Source organism: Gymnogyps californianus, chromosome 15, assembly GCF_018139145.2.
Source record: "Gymnogyps californianus isolate 813 chromosome 15, ASM1813914v2, whole genome shotgun sequence".
In the NCBI taxonomy this organism is placed as follows: domain Eukaryota; kingdom Metazoa; phylum Chordata; class Aves; order Accipitriformes; family Cathartidae; genus Gymnogyps; species Gymnogyps californianus.
The window spans coordinates 17,117,734-17,144,936 of NC_059485.1; the positions used below are offsets into that span (position 1 = coordinate 17,117,734).

The window sequence follows — 27,203 nt, forward strand, 5'->3', positions numbered from 1 at the left end:
TCTGGAAAAGAAGAGGAGTTTATTTATCATAAATACAGATCAGCTAGACATGCGGTTTATCCCACAGAGAGGCAAAAACCCTGGAGACTCTCCAGAAAGCCACACGCTGGAAAGCTGTTTCCCAGTTACTTCCCTTTCTCCACAGCAAGACCAGGATGAACTCAGTTATCCAGCAGCTCGGTGATCTTTTCTGCCATGGGATTGTACTGACATGTTCCACCAACAGTATCTGTCTGCTAATGGCAGCAAGCTATCTCCACGCCGGCAAACTCTTCCTGCCTGGTCAGAGGTGGAGGTTTCTTAACAAATTAATTCTGTCAGTGCTTGTTGGGAGCACAACGGTGCACAGGGATTCAGTGGATGGGGGGGGGTGTATTCACAGACCTAACTGGGAATCTTCCTGCCAACATCTGTTTTGGGAAAGGCCATTTCTAGAAACAGTATGACATGAGGCTCTTCAGGCTTGTGCCAGAAATTTGGGCATATTGTTTTAGCAGCAACCTCTGGATTTTGTTCCCACTAAGAACATCGCACTTTGAACAGGTTGATGACCTATGATCTAATAATTACAACTGGCTCCTCTCTGTGCAGTGAGGGTTGGAAGGCCCCTGCATTCTCCCTGGCCCTCTGCCACGTGAACCCCTCGCTGCACAGCGCCTGCAAGCAGATGCTGCAATAGCTGACAGAGTGACTGCACTTGAGGAAAGCGAGATCAGCGCAGAGTTCATCCTTCAGTCTTCTGGGGCTCAGTTCTTCTCCAGGATTCTGGTGAGGAGTTCATTCAGCCGGCTCACCATTGGTCTGGGATCCTCATTCAGTCCTGCTGCTATCATGGCATTCTCATAAATCTGAAAGAGAGAAGAAAGCATTAAATAAGCAGCAAGAGCGAGCTGGATGAGGGCTGGGGAGGAAGTGAATGTCACTCTCCAGGACTTGCATGCTGAGACCAAGCATGTCTTCTAGGCCACCTGGGAGGAAAACACATGGACCACAAGTACCAGAAATACCCAGAGGGAGGACCACCGAAGGATGTGGTTCTTGCCCGCTACAAGGGCTTCAGCCTGTTCCCTGCCACCCATGCTCTGCAAGCTGGCTCTGGGAAGGATGGTGCTACTTCTGAAGAAGGCTTGGCTCTCACCTGATCGAGCAACAGCTGGGCCAGATCAGGCTGACTGTCCTTCAGCTCGTTAAGCTTCTTAATCAGAGCATGCCTGTAAAAGTGAGAGAGATCAACACTGAAACTTGGTATTTTTGGACACAATGAGAAATTTATCTCCAGAATGAGCAGCTAAGCCAAGGTGGGACAGAAAAGGTTCTACCTAAAGGCCAAAATAGCTCCAACTTCCTTGCTCCTGTTCTGGGGGCTTCTCTCTTCTCTCCCATCCTGTCCCTGTAACTCCCATGGTCCTCAGAGGGCCGGACATAGTGTGTGGGGGGGCTCGTGTCGACTGTGCCACGCAGCCTCACAGACTAAGGCACTGTAGCACACACTGCACTTAATGGGAAGGGCTCCGCTAACTGGGAGCCTCCTCTCTGCCTCCACCCCAGAAAGACTGCAGTGCCCCAGGCCTAGCACTGGTGCTGTTCCCCCTTACCCTGTGTTGATCTCCAGGGTGGGCTGCAGGAGCTGGGCACGCTCCTCTTGGGTCTTGGCCAGCTGCTGCATGCGAAGAAAGTGGCGGGCAGCCCCCATCTCGAGCACAGTGATCATGGCGGGGTGGGTGTCCAGCCGTGTAGTTACCTGTGGCAAAAACAGCAATCAGTGCTGAGACGGAAAACGCGCATGGGTTAGAGGTGGGGGAGGTTCAAGCACTCGGAGTCTCCTCAGCACAGATCCACACCAAGCCCCCCCACGATTCATCCCTGCCCCACAGGAGCTGCCTAAACCAGCAGGAAAGCTGGGGCCCAAATGGCCCCACTGGTCTGCAGGCAGTAGCTCACAGCTGGACCCAAAGCACTCCTTGCTAACGAGCCTTTCCAGTCCACAGCCAAGACAGCCACCGGCCTGTTCTTCTGGTAACCTCAGCGTGAACTAGTAAAATGGGCTTTGCTCATTACACATTAAGATGTGGTGGTTCTTCTGCCACGCTGAGCATCCAAATGACAAATGCCAGCATTCGTACCATTTACAGAAAGGAGGCATGGAGAAGAATGTTCTCTCTTAGGGTCCAAAGAAAAATCCGTGGCAGCAGATCCCCAATCAACCACCATCTTTTTTCCCTAGATTATTACGTCCATGGATCTCCTGTACTCGGTTACCCAGTCAGAGAATACCTACCTTAACACCAGTGACTCGAGAGCCTAAGGCATTTCTCATCCAGGCCATCAGATCCTCAGCCTCCTTCTCTGTCAGACGTTCTGCAGCTGGCAGGGGAAAGAGGGCACATCTGAGCGTGCATCTGTAGTGTGCCAATGGACAGTGAGCTTTACTCCTGAGCTCAGTCCATTTCATACTTCCATTTATCTGTTCTCTTGTGGAAATGGGAAGGCAGCACCGCTCCGCACACCCCTACGTATATGCCCTCATCCCAGACCGTGCCATACACAGAGAGGGCAGGCTCATGCCCTGCCGGTGCCTGCCTGCCTCTGCCACGGCACCAGATGTACGCGTGTTGTTAAAACTCAAATCATGGAAACTCCACATATGATATTCCATCTGTTTAAATTAGCAAATTATTTAAACTTTGATCACGTGGGACGAAAGGGATCTGCAAGAACTGCAAGTTGCCTCAGAGCATGAGAATGGCAGGATGGAAAGGAGTGCTCTTGCTCACACGCTCAGGAGCTGCCGGAGCGCTGGAGGAGGTGTACCCTCACTGGCTGGCACAGGGCGGCAGGACTGCATGCAGCAGGAAGGGCCAGGGGAGCCTCACGATACCTGGGCAGCTCTCCTCAAACTTCTCTTCCTTATAGTGATCAACAACAATATCTGTCTCCACCGAGATCAGCTTCTTCTTGTCAAACTCCCGAAGATGCAAGAGTGTCAGCTCATCAAATTGCTCATAGCAGAACAGGACCTGGGCCAAAAAAAAGGGATGACAACACATTGTTCGGGATGTAATGGCATTTCCTCCTTCCCAAGGCAACTCCGCACCAAACAGCAAGAACATCGCAAGGGAAATTAGCAGGTTCAGCCCCATGGTGACTGTCGCTCAGAGCCCCAAATAAAAGCAAACCCGTGGAGGGCTTTGTTACCACGGGTGGCAGGTCTGCAGCTGAACAAGTCCTGCTGCCCCATGGAAAGTGAGAACCAGCACTGACTCCAGTCCTGAAAGGCCACCTGCCCGCAGAGGACACCTATAACACGATTACCAGCCCTGCACAGCAGCTCCTAGGCTCCTGCTCTGGGCTTCAGCGAAGGTATTAAACAGATGTCAGAACCAGATGTCTGCACAAGCACTAACCCACCCGCACAGAGCGTGTGACAGCTCCTTCCTGGCCTCACGCCGCAGCAGACAGTCTGAGTGGAGACAGAGGGAGCCCGGGCAAAGACACCACAGTGGCGGGGGATCTATCACAGGCCTCACTGCCCTGCTCAGCTCTGAGATCCAGGCGAGCCCTGACCACTGATGTAGCAGCTCAGGGTGTTTCCCTGGCCAAGGCACACTGCTCACCCACCTCCATGTCCTTTTTCTTCATGGCCTCAAAGTACGGGGAGTGCTCGGCCAGGTGCCGGTTGGGTGCACACAGGTAGTAGATGTTTCTGCTCCCTGCCTTCATGCGGGAGGCATAGTCGGTCAGGCTGGTCAGCTGGCCTGCGGGCAGGGCGGACGATTCGTAACGCAGCAACTTTGCTATGTCCTCCTGGAAGAAACGTGCTCCTGTGAGCTGAGGGCAGGCGACTATAGCTCTACCTGACCACTCCCAGCCCCAAGAATTCCCCTTGTAGCATGCAGGCCTGTTTGCAGCCCTGCAGAAAGGCTCAGGGGATTCTGAGTCCCTCCTTTCCTGCTCCAGATATTAAGGAGGCAGAAAAGTGACCTAGACAGGATGTAGGTCAAGCTCTCCTGGAAATGGGAATCCAGGCAGAGGACAACAGCAGGGGAAAGCCCTACTTTATTGCCTGTTGTAGTTCATATTGCATCAGGGAGGGCTGACAACACAGCGTGGGTACAGAGACTCTGCAGTGTCTCGAATTAAGTGGGAAGCAGCACCCAGTCAGAAAGAGTGAGAGTTTGGGCACTAGAGAATCTGTAGGTCTTGTTAGACCCAGGAACACAAGTTACGGGTGTGTGAGATTCACAGAGAAGTAGCAGTCCCCCTCATCCCAGGTCACGGTAGAAGCCAGTAATCTTTCCCATCAGCTGCACTGCTTCAGGACTCCTGGTACCTTGACATCCTGCTCTGCTATCGTGACAATCCCCTCTCTCATGAATACCCCGTAGTCCTCAAAGAATTTGGCATATTTCTCAGGGTCCTTCTTGCTCTGGTCAATGAAGAACTTGATCAACCTCTTCTGCAAAACATCTCGGAGCTTCCTGCAGCAGGAACAAGCCTTTTTAAAGACAGCTGCTAGACCAAGACGAGAGATTTTAGGTGAACATCTCTCTCCCTGTGCGGTGTTTTAATGATGCCTTTGCAAACATGAGGACAAAGAAGAAACTCTGGGTCCACTGTCTCCCTTCCCTCATGGCTCTACATCTGTTCTTTGTATCGCAGTCAAGAGCAGCTCTTGAGCTGGAGAGATAGCTAGAGCTGTGGTACAAATGTACTGCTGAAGCTCAAATCTTCAGTAACTCGTGACTCAGTGATGCTGCAGTACATAACCAACTGTGCACAGGGCACCTGCCTCACTCCCACAGCTACCCTTAAACATGGGAAGGAAGCAGCTACCAAAGGGTTACACTTGGAGGAACCCTTTCTGAAGGCCTGAAAATCCACTGTGAAGTGACAGGGTTAATTTGGTGACTATAGTGAAGGCCGAGGCATTTCACCAGCCGTAGAATATAAAGTTAGCCATCAAACCTAACAAGATAACAGCGCCAACGCTAAGGAGTAAGAGCCTACTCTTACACTTCCTTCAAGTTCCAACAATGGCAGATGTTTGAGAGGGGACTTGAAGGACAAAAAGTAAAGAAAACCCAAAACCAGATCTAAGGGGTTCTTAGAGGAGACTGGCCTGCCGGCAGCCAGCTTCACTGGGCCTCAGCACCAAATGAAAACCCTGCTGGCTGGCACTCAGGTTTTGACAAATGCGTGTGTGCGCAGAGCAGGGCTTTGAAGGAAGTCTGGAAACAGGAGGCACAAGGTGCTGTTTGAAGATTTACACGTAAATAATAGTGACACTAAGGTACGGCCCAGCTTCCTGGTATTGACAGCTGACTTACTGTTTGGTTTTGTTTTCCAAACCACTTGATGGTGCAGACCAGACACTTTAAATAGCAAATCCACGGTGACTGCTGTAGACCAGAGATAGCGAAAGGCAGCCTAGGACATGAGGGGCACGTGGCCCAAGCAGGCGGCAGCAGATTGTATGACACAGGACACTGCTCCCACATCTCGAGATGTGACCGGCGTGGCTGAGAAACAGCTCACTTTATAGACCACAGAAATTCTCAAGGATGGAAATGCTGCAGCTCACACGCCAGGTCCCTCCAAGCCCCTCTAACTATCCCACAATGTCCCCTCAACCAGCAAGAAGCCGGAAGAGCCTCAGCAGTCCACAGGATCTACCTTTTGCTTACCTGATAAGGGCACTCTCCTGCAGCAGCTCCCTGCTGAGGTTCAGGGGTATATCCTCACTGTCCACAACACCTGGAACACAGAGCAAGCCTTGAACAGTGAGGCAAACATGAGTGCCAGGCTCAGGAAGGCAGCCCCTCGCCTCACCCCCTGTGGAAGCCACAGTCCACAGCCCGCTATTCCTGGTCCCAGCACACACCTCTAAGAAAACGCAGCCATTTCGGCAGGATGTCTGCAGCTTTGGTTTGGATGAGAATTTTGCGGCTGTAGAGGGCAACGCTGGAGCCCAGTTCCCTGCTGATGTCAAACATGGATGGTTTCTGCAGGAACAAGAGACAGAAGGGTAACACCAGCACTGTGCAGGGTGCCTAGCAGCACGCTATGCTGCAGTATCTCTGCGGCTGCACCAGCTGACCAGGTCACACTGTGGTCTTCCCTACCAGTGCTGAACCCAACGAAGAGCTGAAATCCTGGCTGTCTTCCCTAGGGACCTACCCGAGCCATCTCCCTGCTCCTATCGTGGCTCAGTATCCCCACAACTATCCTGCGGCACCCAGCCCACTGCAAAGATGCCACACTGGATATTCCTCCTGGCCATTCTGCAGCCTTAGCTGCCCCCTTTCCCTAAGGAGCTATCCTATTCTCTCCTCTTCAGAGCAACTGGGTAGATGTCCCCCTGTTCCCTGGACAGAAGGGCACGTACTTGCTCAGGCACGTAGAAGATGCTGCGGATGTTGAGGGGAGCGTCGGTCTTGTAGTGCAGGATGTAGCGGGGCTTGTCGTAAGCCTGCGCTACGAAGCGGTAGAACTCCTCGTGCTGCCACTCGCCGATGTCCTTGGGGTCCAGCATCCAGAGTGCCTGCGGAGGAGCAGGGAGATGAGTTCCCATCAGCTCTCAAGACCTGTGGCCTCACGGCGCAGGGCTCTTCTTTCAGAGTTACACTGCTCCCTCCCTGGAGCAAGGAAAGAGGATCTTTCAAACAGACTCACTCCTCTGCACAGCCCGAGGGCAGTGGGATGTATTATGGTTCAGGCACATTATCACAGACTAACAAATTCCTGCCCCTCAGCTGATCTCGGGTCGCCTCTCGTAGAGGTACTCTTGCCCTGCAACATATATAAGGCAGCTTTGTTCAGCCCAAAACAAAAGGGATTTGGCTAACCTCCACTGCCCCACATTTGCTACTGGCCAAGAGCATCCTGGACAGTTACCACAGCTCAGCTGACTGGCAGTACCGGTCAAGTATCTCAAGGCCTGACCAGCAAGCAAAAGAAAAGTGAAAGTTTAAGCGGGTCTGTTGCAACCGGCCTGCCTCCCTGATGGAGGTCACTATCCTACCACAAGGTCAGCTGAGTGCTTGTGAAGCAACTCCCGGATTGCCTGTTCTCTGCTGATTTGTTTTGGAGCAGTTCAGGAGATGCTTTGTGAACCACTCTGCCATCCCTGCTGCAGGGTCAGAAAGCGCTCCAGCAGTACTGTTCCACAAATTAACACGTGAATTGAAGTCATGAGCTCCAGACCAGGTCCTTTCCCGTGGCCATGCTTTCCACCTGCTGCTGCTCTAAACCCCCCAACGCCTTCTGGAGCGTTCAGCCCATGCTCACATGACATTTAAGTTTTCACTACCTCAGCAAAACTCTAGCGTCTAGCAAAGATGTGGGAGATTCTGCCCATTTAACAAGCACTGGGACTCAACTAAGAATCTCATGTTTCCAGCCGGGTGAAGCCCACTATACTACTGCCACTCTTTGCCACTCAAGCCCTAATGAGTGACAGGAGCGACTACTTGGGGCAATACAAACATCCAGCCCACTCTCCACCTACCAGAGTCCAAGGGATTCAGGGCTCTGGCAGCACTGCCATGCCGCCACACTCCTTAAAGCTTCTTCTGCCCCAAAGCCGTGTTCCACAAGCGGCTTCATAATGTTTCTAGCACACGCAAGCGTCCTGGAAGGTTTGCAGGATCACAGGTAGGATTACGGACTCAACTGGGTACTAAGGTGCTTTATAGCAGCTGTTGTTAGGTAAAGTGCTGCTTTCCCAGAGGCTTACTTGTAGCTACAGTTATCACAGTTAGACCGGAAAAGCCTCTAACTCCACATCGTCAGCTACATGGCAAGCATTCAAGAGCTTATCTAGGAAAATCCACACCAGGGAACTAACTGTGGCTCTGTTTACAGTGAACTGATGTTGATGTGTGGAAAAACGCAAAAACAAGATCCTGGATAAAGAAAAGGCCTGAAATGGGAGCATAATGAGAATAAAGCTGTTGCTGTATCCCAAGGGAAAACAGACTTTCTGATAAGAAGATAAAACTACATGACTCTATTAAGGGCATTTCACCTCCTCCTCTAGTACTACTCTTCTCTAGGGAGTCTGTTCTATTGATTGTCAGGTAGAAAGAGCAAATAGCTGTCTAAATCTATTTCTGGTTTTGTAATTTAAGGGAAACAGCTAGAAAGCCTTTGGAACAGAAACACTATTATGCAGGAATCCAAATAAATATCAGTGACTAATAACACCAATTACAGAACCTTAGATAAATTAACAGGATAAAACATTTGAGTACTGTCTTCAAAGTCTGTGCATTCAGTGCCACTTTCCAGGAAACAACAACAACAACAACAAAAATCACACACGCTCTCTACCTGCTCTCTTAGGTGAGGAAGTTTTAAAAAAACAGTAAAGGAGATGCTGGAGGAAAATGATTCATAGATTTTTGTTTTAAAGATAATTAATTTCACCTAGGTGATTCCTGCAACTGGGCCAAGAACTTCTGACTAAAATGGATCTGGCTGCGATATAATTTTAAGTGGTCAGAAAACGCCAGCATCAAGCAGTGCTCAGCTAGGAGCTGTGAAGAAAATCAGGCTGTGAGCTGAGCCACTAAGAAAACCAACCATTCACTGGCACTGGCTATCCCATGCTGAAGGACAGAAAGAACTGCAGCAAGAGGTGTCAGCACGCCAGTGATATGAGCAATCCCTACATCACTAACATGTCACCTGGCTTAAACAGTTAGAATAAGTATTATAAAGGACTGAAATGATAATTCTGATTAAGGGAAGATCCAGAAGATAACTATAAATAAAAACTGCTTTGCTAATCTGCAAGAATTCTCTCCAACAAATGCAAGCAGTTCCAGGCATGACTTCTGCTGGATTGTCTCCTTTTGTTCTAATGAGCTGATCACTACAGGGTCTGTGATATCCTGGACAATCCTCCCCTGATTTGCAGGGACAGCAGCAGCTTTATGCTGTTTCCTGTCTCCAGTGGAGGATTACAATGGTTCATCTCCATAAATGACCTGCCTGTGGCCCTCCTGCTCACCTGCAATGTGTTAATTCTTCTCCCATTGAGGTACAGTGGGAAGCTGATGAAGTTGCTGTATTTTGTCACCACCTCTGGAATGGAAAGACGACATAGAAGAGTCACGTTTGTGAAAACAACACAGTAAGAATTTCCCCAGTAACAGCAGGTGAAAGGTGTTGCAGCAGAGGAAAAACGCTGTAAATTCACCTCCCACTCATGGGGCACCAACGGACTTCACACAGCCCCTCAGCAGGTAACAGCATTTCCCTCCTCCACTCACCCTTGACTCGGTCTTCATTTGCAAACTCCTTGCAGTCTTCTTTGAGATGTATAATAATCTTAGTCCCAGTTCTGACACCAGATGCTTCTGCAATCTCAAACATTCCTGAACTAGGATTAGAAACAGACCCCGTGTCAGCTTGTGCCTCAGATACATCCATGATGGGACATAAAAATGTTTTATTAAACTAAGAGCACACACAGCACTTCAGCATCAAGAGGAAAAGGCAAAAAATCTTCAATGCCTGAATGCTCTCTGTGCCTCTGAGAAACCCCCCCAAAACATGTGGCTGTCTTCCCTACAGAGACTCCAGACCCAGGACACACTGCTCTGCAAAGACACCAGCAGCCTCTACTGAAAAGAAAACAAACTTCAAACACACTTCACGTTGTGGCAGCCTAGCCTTCAACTCCTCTCCTACATTTCCTACAGCGACTGCAACACCCAGGCTCCTGCCTTCTCCCTTGACAACTCTGACTTGTTTGTGGGCCCTCAGTCATATCTGCACTGGAGTATGCAGAAACTGGTTACAATGAAAAGCAGCTGTGCTCTGCTGAGGACAGCCCGTGCTGGATGACCATTCCTGCCCTATTGCTGAGTGAATGCCATATGGGGATCAAACACCGGTGAGAGCACTGACCCAGGGGAGAGAGAGCAGCAGCGGTGACAGAGAAGCAAGCCTTCAAAGTGTAGAGCAGTACAGATTGCAGTATACAGCAGCTTGACGGCAGCCCAAGACAGTCTGATGTCTCAGTTACAAGATGTTTTTTCAAGAATTTAAATAACTTAGTAAATACTTTACTCCTAGGAGATTTTAAGGAGATGCAGAGCTTGTCACCCCCAGAAGCTCCAATTTCAACATGGTCCAGCAGTCCACAGCTTTGCCATCACAGACGTTTGCAACTTCAAGCAAAAAGCAAAGGACGAGGACACAGATCCAACCCACAGAAGACATGTGTCTACAGAGCCACAGCACTGCACGAGCCCTGCCTACTGTGGGTGCCCTCGAGCAAAAAACCCAGGGGACAACTACAGCGAAGAGATTAAATTGGTCTCTCCAGTCTGGGGCACTGCTAAGATGACTGCCTGCCAGCAGGGAAGGAACAGGAGAGGCAGGTACTCTCTTTGTCCACAACACGCCTGCTCCGACAAAGCAAGTTTGTCCTGTGGTTTTCACCCTGGCACATTTGGCCACACTTTGTTGCCGTGTATAATCTGAGCAGGATCTAAACCAGTAAGCCCGGTCATGACAGACAACACAAGCCCTGTCTTGCTTTGCACAGCTCTCAGTCCATGCCTGGTCTGGACACAGCCCCCCCATGCTTCCATCCCATTCTGCGGCCTTACCCATCTGAAGACCAGTGGTAGCCTGGGCTCCCTGGCTCTGCAGACTGTGAGAACACCTCCACTTTATCGGCCACCATGAAGGCTGAGTAGAAACCCACTCCAAACTGGCCGATGATTTTACTACTGGCTTCACCTTGGCTCTGCAGAGCATCTAGAAAAGCCTGGAGGAACAAAGGAGACATAAAACAGGACACAGTGACTTCAGGTACCACTGGGAGGCTGCAATCCATCCTCCAGCTGGGCTCCTCATGCACTGATGCAGCCCTACACCAGGTACCGCAGCCCGGCGGTCCAGCACCCTCATCCCACACTTCTGCATCAGTGCTCCGAGGATTGTGCCCAAGGAAAAGGGTTTCTACCACAGGGACTGCACCTCTGGAAAAGGGGAGCATTGCTTAGGGCAACACTCACTGCCACTAGCAGTTAAAGGAAAACAAGTGAGGGGTCAGTCAATCAGGAGCACGAAACCTTAAACTGGTGACTCGAGAGATGAAAAAAAAAAAAATCAGGTACATATATATAACAACTTGCCAGCATGAGGACACAGCTGCTGCCCTCCCGCACACAGGGTGAATGCTGAGTGAGCATGTGCCCCTCTGTAACGATGGCTTGGGGAGGAAGGCATTTGGGAGCGAGGGCAGCCAGGCGCAGCAGTGTTACACACAGGGCCCATTAGCACTGCTTGGGCACCACGGGCCTCCCGCAGCACACAGCAGAGACCATTAAGAGCCAGAAGACTCCACAGGCAGGTTTCACCTTCCAAGAGGGGTGTAATTTCACAGCTGGGCTGGGGGCCAAGGGACGAAACAGAATGAGAAATTACTGGGAGAACAAAAGTGACTGTAATTGGAGAAGACTTTTCTAAAGGGGGAGAAGGAGTGCCTCATCCCAAGTTACCTTTGAGCCTGATCGAGCAATAGTACCGAGGTTAGAAACCAGCTCCTCCTGGGTCATCCCAATACCTGTGTCCTGAAAAGAAACAGCAATTGTAGCTGAAACATCAGTAGAGAAGCATTGTTTTAGCAACCAGCACCTGAGCAACTTCTGCCTCTGACTCCCACTCTCTCCCAGCCAGCTGAGCAGTAAATGCAACAGCAGACTTCCAGCTGCGACTCCACCTGCACATGGTCAGGACAGCGGACTCAAAAGGCACACAGCTCCAAGGGGCAGCCACAGCTGCCTTGTGGCTATAAACCACCAGAAAGCTCAGAGACTCGACCCATTTCTTGAGAGAAGACAAAACCATGCCAAGACAGGCTAGTTTCTACACCCCTCTAAAAACGCACAGGATGACAGTGCTGGAAAGAGATCTCAACCCAGTCATGGCCTCGCTGTGTCAGGTGCCGTGCACGTACAGAGACAGTTTCCATTCCTGAACAGGTCCAAAGGGGAGCTGAGGGGCAGTGAGAAGAAGCTTATTTCCAATCCGCAGATGGGGAACCGATGCCCTCACACCAGGAATCAGTGGCAGAGCACCGAATCCCTTAACTCTCATGTAATGCAGACCCTTGTCTACAAGCACCACATTCACTGATCTCCATCTACTCTGTCTTTTCCTTCCTCCTCTCCCCCTCACATTATACTCCACAAGACTTGAGTATGAAGCTGTCAATATCCCAGTCCCTGAGAGCCGGGTATTCTGGTGCCCATGGGAACAGGCTAACCCCAGCTGGAAGTACAGCGCACCGGCCACACCTCACGGTGCTCTGTCCAGGCTTCGAAGGCACGCGGCTTGTTGTCGTCCCCAGTTTAATCCAGATTTGCACTGCTGCGTGCAGATAAACATCTCCCTGCTGCTAGCACACGCCTCGCAGGCAGCAGATCCTGCAGCAGCACCATCCAGAAAAGGCTGCAGCGAGCCTCAGCCTAGGCTGCAACTTCACTTGTTGCCACAACACATTTGCACGACCCCAAGGCAACATGGATAACAGCAAACCCCAGCTAGAAATGGCACCCTCTCACACAGGACCCCAACAAAAATCTTTCCTGCTTTGTAGTCTGGTGTATTTTCAGACTTGCTCCACACGCATCTTCCACAGAAGCAAAGGGCAGGCTAATGCCCTCCAGGATGCCACTTCTGGAAACCAAGTGCCATGCCCCCTCCCAAATCCCAGCAGCTTCTCTACCTGACAGAAACATCCTGAGAAAGCCACTCTTACAGGTTCTCTGAGCCACTCCCTAAGGCGGCAGCAGCGTGAAAATTAGCCAAGTGAAAGGTGATTCTCGTTCATGTGAGGAGTTCAGCTCTACCCAAGTACCTGTAAGCGGTTATCACAGCTGACAGCAGCCTGCACATCCAGAATTGGGCTGACACACTCCCAGTGTCGCTAATGCAAGGGTGGGATTCGGCATGCAGGAGTCAGCAAAATGAGCTAGAGCGGAACTGGCTGCTGCTAGATGGCTCGGAGGTGAGATGCCAGAGTGAATTCTGGCACAGCACGCCCCTACCACTCATGTGGGGCATTTACTGGGCTTATTTACTAGCAAAGTAATTTAATGTCAGTACACATTTTTTTAATATAGTGTTTAACTCCACTGAAGGATCAAACTGTGGTCAACTTGTGAGGTTACCGAGTGAGGTGCCATGTGGGCAAGACATTTTTCTGCATCCCCACAAGTCACGGCACAGCAACATCTTTACCATTAAGTATGGTAAGGCCAGTCAGTCAACTTGGCTGAGAAGAGGGATGATGCCCAGTAAGATCTCAACAGTGGGAGATGAAAAGCCAGGAAAAACAAACAGGGTATGGCAAAATCTCAGGAATCTGACATGGTCCCTTCCCCCAGGGAAGAAAAAGCCAGAAAGAAAAGTTTTCAGCATCTGGTTCAGGTTTTGTTCATGCCAGACCCTGAACAGAACTCTTAGCTCCTCTGATCCACTCCTATTTATAGCACAGCATGTCATTCCCAAATTCCAGTATGTTAAAAAAAATATATCCCTACCCTGTGAATTTATTTGGCTATTGAATTCCAAACGCCCTGCCAAACTTATTGCAAAATGCTTAATGACAATTCCTGGAGACTAGTTTGATGAGGGTGAATCGCAACGAACAAAGAGAGCACGGCTCAAAATGGTCTGCTCCCCCAACAGCGACGAGCCGCTAACAGGGAAAGTGGAAAGCGTCCTTTCAGGCGGCCGGCCGAAGATCCTGGCAAAGCAGACATTTCCTACTGCAGGAAAACACCTGGGCGGATTACGATGAAAACGCCATCAAGATTCAAACCGCTCTTGCCGCGTACGCGTTTCCTGCGGCTGGCCTTCGCACTGCGCTTCTCGGCTCCCTTCACCAGATGGTGCTGCTCCGGGGAATGGGGAATAAAGTGGCGGCGGTGGAGGAGAGACGGGAGCTTGGCTTCTGCAGAGCAGGCCCTCTTCAGCGATGGGAAGCAAACGAACCTGCCCACGAACAGCCCACCTCGGGCTGGGCCGACGCAAGCGCTGGCAGCACTAGTTCCGTGAAATCCAAGGAAGGAGCTGGCGGGACTGCCACTGCCCTTCTCACATCGCTCCGTGCTGCGCAGGCTGCTCTGCTCGGCCTCTAGCCATCTTCGCCAGGAACCACCGTGTCATCACACAACCCCCCGCAAACACTTTCTACCTGCCATTGGCCAGCATAACTGCAAGGACTGCTGTTGCTCCACCATCAACATTACAACTTCTCTTCCCCTGCAGACAGTTTCAAGCCCTCCCTTCAGTCTGCAAGAAAAGTTTTATCAGGCTGAAGACAGGCACAGCAGTGTTATTTGTAAAAGCACGAAGCAAATTGTACATGGGGCTTCACAAACTACAAGACGTCAGGGATACGTTCAGAGTTTGAAGTGCCAAATGCTTCTCCACAGCTTGGAGAAACCAACCACTGTATACCATGACACAGAGTTCAGTGTGCTGACACTTCATTAGCTGAAGGTTAATTACAGAAGCCCTTCTGTTACTCAGCAGAACCACCACCTAGTCACCTAGTTGAATTTCCCTTCTGGGACCTTCTCAGGGTGCAGAGTAAACAGCCTCCCCCTGAACCATCCCCTCTACAGCCCTGTCCCTCTGCAAGACAACACAACAGGCTACAGACCTTCACCCCATCTTCTGAGGGACGATGAAGAGCTCTACGGCCACACTCGTTGAACTACACTTCTAAACTAAGTAACATTTACCCTGAAGGGACAGCAGCTGAACATTGCTTTTAGCACCTTTTTGTGTGTGGAGACCTCCCAGACACAAAGCCTGCTGTTGAACTGCACGGGACCTTTGGGCTTTCTCTGCACTTTGCTCTAACCTTTGTGGCGTGGGTGCTGGATGCTTGCAAGCAGACACCGTTCTGTGTAACGACGGCTGGGTAACTGCCGGGCACGCAGCACCTCAGGGCTCCCACCGTGAAATCCTCTGTGTTTGCTCTGCAGCCCTGAGGACCTCCATCTTCCTTGACAGAGGGGTAAATGAACACCTTCGGCCCCACTATCTGTGTCTCATCAAATCAGTCAGTCCACAGCTCTTGTATTCGTATCATACTTTTTGGTAAAGCAGAAACAAACTGCACATAATTACAGCAACAAATCTAGTTTAAATCAACAAATTGCTTAGTTTAGCTGGTAAACAAGAACCTAGGTAATGTAACATCTTTGCTCATTACCTGAGTCCAATTTAAGGTATTGCAGAGCCTTGTTACACCAAACAATCCATTAACTAACCATTAACTGCTGCCTTTGCCACGGCCGCATCTGAAAGAATGCTTGCAGTTAGAGGCACATATCTGAGCTACTGCACCTTTCATTTCGCTTCGTTGCAAAATGAACACTTGAAACACTTATTTCAGTGCAAAATCTCAACGTGGCATCAGAAGAACACTGACTACATTATAAAATAAGGACATGCTGCTTTCACCAACTGATAAGGTAATAAAAGCCCAAAATGTCCGATTAGCAAGTGTCCCCCCTGTTATTTAAATAGCTTGCTTAAAGAGACTTAAAATTCACAAGACCAGGACAGCAGCCACGTTGGAGCAGCGTTCTGGTTTAGAACCAATACGGCATCTGTAGCACCCACGAATGGAAGAAAAGGCACAATAAAACTGATGCATACAGATGCAAGGTAATCTTGGCCTAGTACACAGAAGCTGTCCAAAGCAGAGAGCCTGAGGTTTCCTTTCCTTTCCAATACCCTGTGTTAACATTATTTTCAACAATGCCGAGCATTGCTACAGGCTCAGCCTCCACCCATCCAGGTCTAAATGCCCGGTCTTCAGAAAAGTACTTCCTTTTATCCACTTTGAACTTCCCATTTTTAAATGTGACATGCTCTTATTCTGGCATGAAGAGGGAGAAAAGAAAAGACTCTGCACTTCGTTCCCTAGGCCGCAGGTTATTTGAGATGCGTTTGTATTTCTGGTTCCCTAGCTTATTTGTTAAAGATGATGCAATAACTGGAAGCTCCAACCCACCCCTGCAATCAGTGGCACATTTCCGTAAGCTTAATTCCACCTAAGGCTTGTCCAAGTACAGCCAGCTTTACCCCTCCATCTCTACCTGCATTGTTGTCCATCTCCTGCTCCCCTGCTTTCTCAAGCCCAAGTGGCAGACGGATGCTGCAACGCTGCACACAGCTAAGGACGTAACCCTCTCTCCGCTGCAGCCTGGTAGCACAGGGTGGCTGCCAGGACACGACCCAGCACGGAGGGGGACCGGCTCCCCACCTGCACCAAGCTTTGTTGGACGTGTGGGTGCACCTGCATTGAACTGCTAAAGCCCAAACATCTCAGTTCCTTATTAGAGCCTCAGGACAGCCCAGTCCTTGTTGCAGACTGTTTAAAACTCGTAAGCCAGGAGAGATCTGCTCAGTGATACAGGGAGCTGTTGCAGGGAGGAGTGGTGTTTGCAGTCATTTTAACTCCTCCCAAACACAGCAAACTTGTTATTTTGTGGCTTCACAGACACTGATTTTGGATGACTCCAACAGCGAGAAGAAAACCCAGCAAAGGGAACTGAGCCGCCCAAGCTCTGGCAGCAATTATGCTGCTTACCCGTGTTAAAAGAGCAGTCACAGTCCCTCACCCAGCAGCAGCAGCAGCTATTAGCTCTGTAAACATTTCATACAACTTCTTCTAAACTGCTAGCACTGTCCTAGCCCGAGCTCACACAAACACAGGGTTACCACCAGACGCCGCAGTACGGCAGAGCTGCGTAGCAGCAGCACCGACTGCACCACAGCCAAGCGCCTGTCGCCAGCCGGCCACGGGGAGCCTCGTGCAGGTGTTGAAGGAGAGCTCTGTGGCCACAGGGCTTTGGGGTCTGTGAGGGGTTCTCTGTTCCCACCTCAAAGGGTCCAAAAACATGTCCGTAAAGCCTTAGCATGCAGAACTGCAGAGCTCTGCAGATCTGTCCTCATTGAAAACACACCCCTAACATTTTCAAGGGGATTTTCTTAAGAGATCTGACCTTGCAGGCTGTGGCTGCTACCAGATGGAGCTGTCCTAGAAACAGAATGAGTCGGCTTTCAAAGGGGTGGAGGAAACGGTGGAATTTGCTAAAACAACAGGACTTTGGTGAAGGAACTGAGGTGGTGTAATCCGGTGGACTAGACAGTGAACATTTCCCTCTTAGCAGATACAACGCTTGGCAATGCTTAGGTAGGATATCCCTGAATGAGGACATCATATTAAAATTCTGAGTCTTGCTATGCTTACAACTGAAATTCAGTCCTGGCAGAGAAGTAAGCAGAACTGCAGTCACTTAACACAGATGAACGTAGTCCTTTACTAGAGCTAGATAATCTCCCCCAGGAACGTGCCTGTAACGAAGGCCATCACACGTTACAGACCTGCCTTTTCTCAACCAGTGAGACACAAAGAGATGCTACAGGGCTTGGAAGGGGAGGGGAGAGATCCAGCAGATCCAGGGGCCAAGAGCAGCATGAAGATCTGAGGACAAGGACCTAGGGATCAGAGTGAGACAACAGGACCTTTCTAGAAAAAACTGGGGTGACCATTGCTACAGATCACACATGAGGGACCTGCTGCTTCTGTTCTGGTGGGTCCTAGTGAGTACAGAAAACAAAACAGCAACTAAGGGACAGGTTCATCTCTGCCTCAGTCATTGCAGGCAAGTTTTTTTGCACCTTTGCGTTCCTGAAAGGCAGGGAAATGTTCTGAATGAGGCTTGTTCAAAGTAATCGTTATATGCAGTATGTTTCTTCAAGAGGTTATAAATAAACCCCTCACTGGAGGTAAGGAGCTTTAGGCACTACTGAGAAGGCAAACCTATTAAAAGAGATTGGAGTAGCGCTGTTCTCTTTTCCTTCGCAGAGTGCAGTATTGCTGCAGTTAAAAGCTTCCTAGTTAAGACTCATTTAGTCGCATTAGAGATGCACAGGCAGCCAGGTAGGGGGTTATAAAAAGACAAATCCCTAACACGTCTAATTGGGTATGATGTCAAATGCACCCTATCTGCAAGGCGAGCAAACAGATCCCTGTGCTGGGTTTGGCTGGGATAGAGTTAATTTTCTTCATAGTAGCTGGTAAGGGGCTATGTTTTGGATTTGTGCTGAAATAGCGTTGATAACACAGGGATGTTTTCCCTACTGCTGAGCAGTGCTTACACAGAGTCAGGGCCTTTGCTGCTCCTCTCACCACCCCACCAGCGAGGACGCTGGGGCTGCACAAGGAGTTGGGAGGGGACGCAGCCGGGACAGCTGACCCCGACTGCCCAAAGGGATATTCCAGACCATAGGACGTCATGCTCAGCATAGAGAGCTGGGGGAAGAAGGAGGAAGCGGGGGACGTTCAGAGTGATGGCGTTTGTCTGCCCAAGTAACTGTTGCGCGTGACGGAGCCCTGCTTTCCTGGAGATGGCTGAACACCTGCCTGCCGACGGGAAGGAGTGAATGAATTCCTTGTTTTGCTTCGCTTGCATGCATGGCTTTTGCGTTACCTATTAAACTGTCTTTCTCTCAACCCACGAGTTTTCTCACTTTTACTCTTCCGATTCTCTCCCCCATCCCACCGGAGCGGGGGGAAGTGAGCAAGCGGCTGTGTGGGGGTTAGTTGCCGGCTGGGGTTAAACCACAACAGTCCCTCAATCTAACTGACAAAGAAGGGGACAGCTTCCACAGCTACAGGGCATGAGTTGTAAGAGCGTCTTGATGGGTTCAGAAGCTACGTGTCCACTACGATCACAAAAGGGAAAGACGAGAGCCAGACAGGAATGACACCCTGCTTGGGGCTGAGCAAGAGCTCATTAAAGAATCGGTGTTACACAGCAGTCAGAAAAATGCAGTAGTCAGGTGTGATAGGAATAGCAAAGCCTCTGCGTTACGGTTTGAGAATCTTTGGGTTGATGATTGTGTTGCCCACTGACGATCACTAACTTCCCCATGGCAACCGTGGCTGCTTGTTCTGCAGTGAAACAGAAGTACAAAAAACCTGAGCAGCCTCTAACAGCCAGTGCTTTTGTCCCACGTGAAAAATATCCGATTGTGTGCTTTGTCTGTGCTACATCTCCCCTGGACCTGCTATGGTCAGCCTTCACTCACACACTGCTGTCTGCCTCATTCTCCGCTCTCCTGAGAATAGTCCTCAGCTACACTCTCACGGCTGACACTGGTCCACGAGGAAAGTTACTGATTTGCCTTCTTTGCATTAAGAATTTTGCCAAGAAAACACCAAAACTGAACCTCAGCCTTCCACCCTGGACAACAGCCACGAACAAGAGCAATCAAAGTACAGAGAGAAGGACCAGCTCCACCTTCCCTCACCACACTGAGGCCCACAGGTGAGCATGTTTACACCGACTGCTCCCCTCCTGCTCAGCATTTTGTCACCAGTAGGGAACAATCAAAAGCAAGGCTGCAGAAAGGAGGACACATAAGTGCTATGGTATTGCTGCAATCTATAGTCCCACCTGTATGTTAGGGCAGAGCCGCAGCATCAGCTGGACTTGGCCTGTCCTGGAGCAGGAGGAGACAGAGACAATCAGCAATGGGAGGTTCTCCTCACCACCCCAGCATCTCCCAGCGACTGAGGTGAGAGGGAAGGTCTGCAAGCTACCATGTAACACCTCAGACTTAAGGAGGTGAGGGAAATCCTCCCCAAAGGTCAGGATGAAACCAGAGTCCCAGCTTTTCCACCAGTGAGAAATGCACACACAACCTGGGAAGTGCACCAGACAAGGTATTGGGAGAAAAGCTACTCGTAGTTCCTAATAGGGAAGGAAGGAGCAGCAAGTTTTCCTACGGGGACAAGTGGGGAGCAGATAAGATGGTGGTTTCTCATCAAATCCTGAGGTTACAGCCTCATGAACCAGAGTCCAGCTGAGGACAGAACACTTCTTCAGGCAGGCTTGGGAATCCACGGGACTCTGCTGCCACTCAGCTGCCACTGATCCTTCATGGGACAAAGGCCAGTGATGAGAGCAGCAGGGAATAACGCTCTCCTGTTACCAAAGGGAAGTACCTGGATAGTGATGGTTCCCTTTCCACTGTCTGTCTGCAGATGGATCTCCATCTCCGGCAAGGCCTTCCCTTCTGCCATCACCCGATGACGCAGTTTCTCCAGCGCATCGCTGCCATTGGAGATCAGCTCCCGGATAAATACCTGGGGATGAGACACAACCTGACACTGCAGCCTGGCCTTGTCCACTGCACGGGACTCCCAGAGACCTGGGAACTCATTGCCTACGCACAAACTAATTCCCAGCTCGCTAGAAAAAGAACTGCGTTTCCCCATTAGCTGCCAGGAGAACAGTTTGTCTGAACTCAGTATTAAAGCGCAGAGGCTCTGAGGCTCACAGAGTCACCTGGCCATACCAACAAATTGTTTTGAAAACTCATTTTCAAGGTGTCTTAAGAAAACGTCATTCAAGAAAGCATGACAAGTGAACAGCACAGGACTTGCTGGGAAACTGAGCAGGTATTCTCCCAGCTCAACCATTTTGGATGTACCCCTTGACAGAGACAGGGCTTTGCCAACAGAAAATCTACTAGCAAGTAGTGGGTGCCTTACCTCCTTTTCCGAGTACAAGGAACGGGCAACAATGTCCAGCAGTTTCTTCGTTTCAGCCTGAAACTCATGTTTAGAGGCTGCACCTAGAATAAAATCACAAACACACCTTTAAGGCACTTCACCAGGGTCCTTTTGGGAAGGCAGGCAAAATTGCAGTCTTACCACGTGCTTCAGCTTGCCAGGAGCAAAAGCCTGAAGCAGGATGGGACACAGGTAGCTGTGGCCTCCAACAAGATGACCACAAAGGTGTTGTTTACACACCCCTGTGAGGCAGCGTGCTTTGCCAAGCAGACACTTGGCCTCTGCACCTCAACTCCTGGCACACAAAGCTCAAGGCAGTCAAAGCCTGCAGTACCGGCACATTGGTCACCATGTCTGGGCTGCTGAGCGATCAGTAAACGAGAAGTGAAAGGCGATTCCCCTTCCTCCTAACGTGTGGCTCCATGCAATCCCCAACCGCTCTCTCAAGTGCCTCCCGTGGTTTATAGCCTGCCTTCCATACTCTTCCTTGTCTCAGTTTTCAAGGGAACCATCTGCACACGCCCTGCTCCAAGAGCTTCTACAGCCAGGTAGCATTTCTCATGCCCAAACAACACTCGGAGCCTTAAGCAGAAAAAGGCAGGTTCTCAAACGTCTCTGCGGAGCAGGCAAAGGAGTACATACGTAGAGCCACCTATGCAGGTAGGTAGCTGTGCCCAGAAAGAGAATTTTCCTCAGAAAGAATAACACTACAAAACATCTCAGCTGAAAGACCATCCCTGGCCTTTTAAAAATAGCATTTCTCCTGCTAGAGGCATTAGAGAACCCTGAAGCAACATGGGGGAAGCCATGGGTCACACATCACCTCTGCCATGCCTTGCTGGCGAGGACTTACATTCCCCAGTGACAGTGGTGAAGCCAGGGTGTGGACAGCAGCAGGAGCAGTCCATCAACCCCACTGGGGGCTTCACAGCCTGGCAGTCTCAAAATTACATGCGAGAAAAACCACGGGAGCACGGAGTTAAGATGCTATTTCTGTGCTTGAATAACTCATGTGACTTTGCTTTAAAGCATCTCTCCCTGGAGATGTGCAAAGCAATTCATTCTAACTAAAAGGTTGACACCAGGATTCTCATTAGACCTCCATGATCCACAGCAATGACCTGGGCAGGCACAGCTTGCTTCTGGGACAAAAAGTCTCTTTTTAGGCAAATTCTAGTGCCTGTGGAGCCTCTACACATATGCATGACCATCAGTTGCCTGGCTAAGCCCACAGATGCAACGTCTTCCCGCAGTATCGATGGCCTCATTTCTCAGTGAAGGCCATTCTGATTTACACGTTCTGGTTTTGGGGAGGTGACGGTGCATTCAGATTCAAACTGTAGTCTGCCAGCTAGGATGCAATGATACCTGCACCTCTCCCAAGGCAGAAACGCTGCTGCTCAGGGCTCACCCTCACAGTCAGGGCACAGCTGCACCCAGACATTGTCCCAGGTCTGCCTGCACCCCAGGAGTGCTCCCACAAGACATCTGTGTTCGTGCCCACCTTTCACGTTCTCCGTGTTGCTGATGATGGTGTGCAGGGGCTCTTCTTCCTTGTTCTCCGCTGTCTGCGTGCTGTACGTCCGGACAGCAGAAACGCTGGTGGCAGGAATGTTGTACCGGAGGCTCCATGACAGAGTGTTTGTCTTTGGAGACATGCTGCTCCTTTTGCTGGAAGACACAATCCAAGATATTTCAGTATAAGTCACAAGTATCAGCAGCAACAGGAGCACTCTTTAAAGGTCCCACTTCAGCAATCCCGGGGGGAGCTACACTGTCCGAGCAAGACTGAAGTTCCCCCGCAAGCAAACACCCACCACTTCCCTCTGGCCCTGCCTTCACTGCATAAGAAGGACAAGCTGCTACTTTAGACTGTCTCTTGTGAATTACAATTCTAGCTGGAAGATGACAATTAGTAGCTTTCACAACGAATTAACTGGTGAGGAAGAGGCAGTCTGCAGCTTTCATTGCTGATACCTGGCCAACCTGAAGACAACAGGGACACTTCAACTCCCACATTATCACCGGTGAAAATGTAAAACCCCTGTGCAAGCAAAGCAGCCTGCACCTCCAGGAGATGCCTCTGCTGCACACGCAGCTTCTCTGGATGCTGTACTAACACGTACTATCAGGCAGGCCTCTAGGTTCCAAAATCCATTTCCTCCTGCTCACTTTCATCCTGCTGACAGTAACCAGCTCCTTTACAACAAGCTCAATCCCATATCCATGAACAACTCCAGCCAGCCCTATTTGGCCCCTATCAGCCAGCTAAGCAGTTAACTTATGGCAATAAATATTTGGCCCTTGACTGTCCGAGCACAGTTAACACAGCACAGGGATTACATCCTCCAACAAAGCCAGCTCTGGGGTAAGCAACAAAGCCACTAGTCAACAAAGCAATCACCGGGGAAAATGAGAGACAAGTCGGGAAAGGGCACGAGCCCCGTTAAGGGCTGGGATTCCCAGTTCTCCTCCTTCCATTGTGCCCAGGTGAACCGAACGGTCTTCTCTCTGTTGGGGGATGAAACAAAGCCAAATCTGGCCACAAAAAGACCATTTACAACACCACAGAGCTCTGTCCAAAGCCAGTTACTTGGTGTGATTTCTGAATTGTAGCGAGAACGGGCTGTGCCAGAGTAAGAGCCCGGAGGGTGCGGATCTGAACGCGCAGCTGCGCTGGGGGCGGGCGGTGACTCGGCCTTCCCCAGCCCTACAACGAACATAAACGCAGGGGGCTGTTTTGGGAGGCAGAGGAGCGACCAGGATGGCCTGGGCAGAGCAGGGAGAATCTGGATAAGCAGCAAAAGTGGCTGGAAGCAGTGACAAGCCCAGGCTTTTCTTACGACTCACTCTGTGCTTGATGGTGTTTCATCAAGCAAGGAAAGGAGGCAAACCCTACACCCCAGGCCTGCAAGAGGCACATTTTCAAGGTGTCCTTTCTTCAGATGAATGGGTACAAAACCACCCAAAGACTGAACTGAGAACCACTGGCACGGTGAGAGTCCTGGCAGCACACCTCTGACCTCTCTGGAGAGAGCTTCTTTGGCCGTCCACAGCCCTCCAGTCCAGGTGATGCGCTGGGAGAGCCCAGCTCCCTCCTGAACCTTCCTCCACCTTGTCACAGCCCTTGAGTGAACTCGGCATCCCAGCCCTTTCACCAACATCCCTCGTCGTCCTCCAGCTCATCTTGGGAGGTCTCAGGCTCCCTTCACAAGTGCTCTGCAAACCTCCTGCCCACCTTAGCAGGTACTACAGCCAGTATGGTCATCGAGAACAGGTCTTGCTGCTCCAGACCATCAGGCTGGGCTCTCACTCACTCCAGATCAGGTGAACACGAACCCTTGAGCTTTAACAGTGCTTCTGGCTCCTGCACCTCACCCCCAAGAGCTGATCGAGGAGGCTGTCAGTCCTCATTCTTCCTGCTCCCTCACAGGAAGCTTTGAATCAAGATGCACTTCTCCATCCAGAAGCTTGAATTACTCCCCAGTCATTCTGCCCTTAAAGAGCCCACAAATAGTCCTTAATGCATCTGAACACCTCCTACACACATAACTGTTCGCTCTCTGCGTCACAAACAGTTCTGCCGCATTATCACACGACACGTTCTTTATCTTTCATTCGACTGCCTTTGTTGGGCTCATCTCAGAAAGCAACAGGGAAAACAGCCTGGGTGACTGAAGCAGAAAGCAGCAGAGAACTCACTGTGTGGCTGTTCAGCCCGTCGAGCTTCACAGAGGAAGGGCCTGAGTCAGCCCAGGGTTTACATATTTTATTTACGTGTTTACACAGGGTTTACATATTTTATGCTAGATGGTGTAGGATACTCTGAAAAATTTGCACTTGTACGTATGCACACACACACACATTTCCCTACCAGCAGAAATAAAAGAGGGAATTTTGCTCCCTCCCTGACTCCAGGATCCAAAAGAGAAGCAGATCAGCAGCAGCTCCGTGCTAACCTTAAGGCCACTTCTGTCATCAGATCTCCAGGCAGCAAGGCCCCGGAGCCAACAAACAGGTGTCCCCCCCAGCCCATAAACACTAGCTGACTCTAGAAACTACAGCTATTTAAAATTTTTGATGTATTCCCATTTTTTGTCTCCCTACCTCTAAAGCACAATAATAAATCACCACCCATCAATTCAGAAGTTACTTTTGGATTTGTGTAACGTTTGGTCTTATCGTCCTTAATTTACAGCCTGTCCTGCGCCAGGTAGAGACAAGGCTCATTAAATGCAAGCTGCAGCATCTTCAGACCCTTTGTCTCTTGCAGAGCCCGTGCCTGGCCAGCAGGGGAAAAGCTCCCGGCAATCCTGGATATAAACCCGCATTATCGGCACACAAAAGCTACCGAGAAAGTATCTGCTGAGTTAACAGGTTAAGTGACACTCAGAACGAGCCCGAGAAACAAATTCCTAAGACCAAGAGACAAAGAAGGAATGGCTCTTGCCCTGGTTGAGCGCTGCGATGTGCTGGGGCAAACCACGTCTTTTTATATCAAGTTAATCAAATGCTGAGCTTTATCAGAGTCTACATACCTTCCTGTTTGCATCACTGCCCCACCTGCACCGTAAAAGATGGCAGATACCCACATTACTCTCCAACTTCCAGTTCTCCGTGAATCCTAAGTGATCCTGTGTGTGTGACCACAGAGCGGCCTTGCACGTGGGGGAACACGCCACAGAGAAGAGAAGGACCCTCGGTCTCAGGGGCTCCTTTCAATCCAGGCACCAGGATGCCTCAGTGATTCCCGAACCCCACCAGCCCCCCAGGAAACACAGCCTCTTCTGGGAAAAGGACTGCAGCGAGCCAAGCCGAACGTCAGTTAGAAATTTAGGGTGGGAAATCGAGCACAACGCAGTACGCAGCTCAAAACAAAGAGGAGAATTTGGGTCAGCAGAAATTACCATAACAACTTGATTGCTGTGCAGTCACAAGCCTGAGGATGCTCTCGCAAAGAAGAGCGCTAGCAATAAGATGCTTCCAGCTCAGATCTCATCAGAAGAAAGGGCTCTCTAGCTGGGCACCAGATCCTGTACGAATCCAGGGAGAAGAGAGTCCCTGACTGATCCACTCACACCAACGCATCTCCTGAAAAACTCTGCACTGGCTTCAGCCTTCAGCATGGTGAGAGCCAAGAGAAAACGCTGCCAACTTTGCACGGCCGAAGGGAAGGGACGGCTGTCCCTGCAGCCAGGGATCTCCGCCTGCATCCACGCGAAAGGACACCACCTCCTGCTCCTCCCACCCCACACAGCTCCTGCTCACTACTTTTGCCCTGAAGGACCTGAATGAACAGGTTAAGGAATAAAACTCTGGCTCTGCTGCAGTACGTCCAACCCAATGGAGCCACACGGCTTCTTTCTCAGACACGGATGCTAATGAGCCGCCGGGGATTTCTGTGGTGGAAGAACTGAACTGCCGACACACCGAAGCGGCACTCAATGGCACAATAAATCTAACAAACTGACCCCGATAGCAACCCTATTTGTCACACGATTTCCTGTCACATTTTCTCTTCATAACCCACAGGGAAACCACAGACCGCACCGGCAACCTACAAATCTGCCGATCAGGGGCCAGACAACGGATAAGGAAACACTGAGCACAGCGCGGGCTGCTCACAGAAGACACGCAGGAAGCTTCTCACCGTGCCTCACTTAATGACAACTCACAAGCATGCTTCCAGACCTGCGCGCTACGGCCTCGATGAGACAGTACATCCCGTAACCGAGGCCGCAGAGTTTGGATTTTCTTAGCTGGCAAGACTGAGGGCTATCTGAGGTGAAATCTTGAGCGCACCCCTGGGAAACGCGAACCCTTCAGGCTCCTCTGTCAGGTTATCTGCTACTGAAATGGCCAGAGAACAGAAATGCCGCCGCCTTCTGCTCCCTTCGCAGTACCCAGCTGACCTGAACGTGCTATACACCCTATATGAGCCAACAGATGAACCTGAATGTGCTATACACCCTATATAAGCCAGGACATGAAACCCTGACATGCTATACACCCTATATGAGCCAGCAGATGACCCCGAGTGTGCGATATACCCTACATAAACCTGTATGAACTCGCCTCCCAACACGAGCGCTGGGCATTTACAGCCGCTGCTCACCGGGAAGCGGGAGCTCCGGGGCTGACAGGGCACCACGGCAGCTCAGCGCCCACCTTTCGCCTCCGAAGAACCGGCTGCGGCTGGAACCAGCCGAGAGTGAAGTCGCGCTGCTTGTGCACACACGGGCCCCGGGGGCTGTTCCCGACATCCCGAAGGTCGCGACAGACGCGCGCGGGGCCGAGAGCAGCCCCGGGGAGGCGAAGGAGCGCGACAGCCGGCGGTGCCGCAGGCCAGGGCCGAGCCAAGGGAGCCCGGCCGCCCCCTCAGCCCGGCGGAGCCCGCGGCCCCCTCACGCCACCCGCCCCAGGCCCACCCCTCGCACACCCACCCGCCCGCCGGGCCTGCGGCTCCGGGGCCCGCCAGGGCTCCGCGCAGGCTCCCAGCCGCCCGGTAACGGCGGGGTGACGGCGCGGCGGGGCCGCCCCAGCTCACCTGCGGCCGCCCGCGGCCCGGCCC

The 27,203-nt window shown here is 50.9% G+C and overlaps 1 protein-coding gene across 1 annotated transcript; it reads right to left on the minus strand.

Moving 5' to 3' along the window:
• TRAP1 (TNF receptor associated protein 1) lies at positions 1–27,203 on the minus strand. Its single transcript, XM_050906270.1, has 18 exons — positions 27,180–27,203; positions 22,137–22,303; positions 20,612–20,694; positions 20,063–20,203; positions 11,520–11,591; positions 10,623–10,783; positions 9,276–9,385; positions 9,014–9,087; positions 6,386–6,541; positions 5,882–6,002; positions 5,685–5,754; positions 4,331–4,478; positions 3,619–3,804; positions 2,879–3,017; positions 2,279–2,364; positions 1,596–1,741; positions 1,139–1,211; positions 1–848 (listed from the first exon to the last, which is right to left on the minus strand). The coding sequence occupies exons 2-18, from the start codon at positions 22,288–22,290 to the stop codon at positions 747–749; spliced, it is 2,022 nt and encodes a 673-aa protein (XP_050762227.1). The 5' UTR covers positions 22,291–22,303; positions 27,180–27,203; the 3' UTR covers positions 1–746.

Excerpts from the sequence above, each read along its gene's own strand:
- TRAP1 (XM_050906270.1), bottom strand. The coding sequence starts at position 22,290 with ATGTCTCCAAAGACAAACACTCTGTCATGGAGCCTCCGGTACAACATT. Across the intron at positions 6,542-9,013 it reads GAAGAATTAACACATTGCAG|GCACTCTGGATGCTGGACCC; the intron begins GTGAGCAGGAGG and ends GCTCCTCCGCAG. Across the intron at positions 1,742-2,278 it reads CTCGAGTCACTGGTGTTAAG|GTAACTACACGGCTGGACAC; the intron begins GTAGGTATTCTC and ends TTTTTGCCACAG.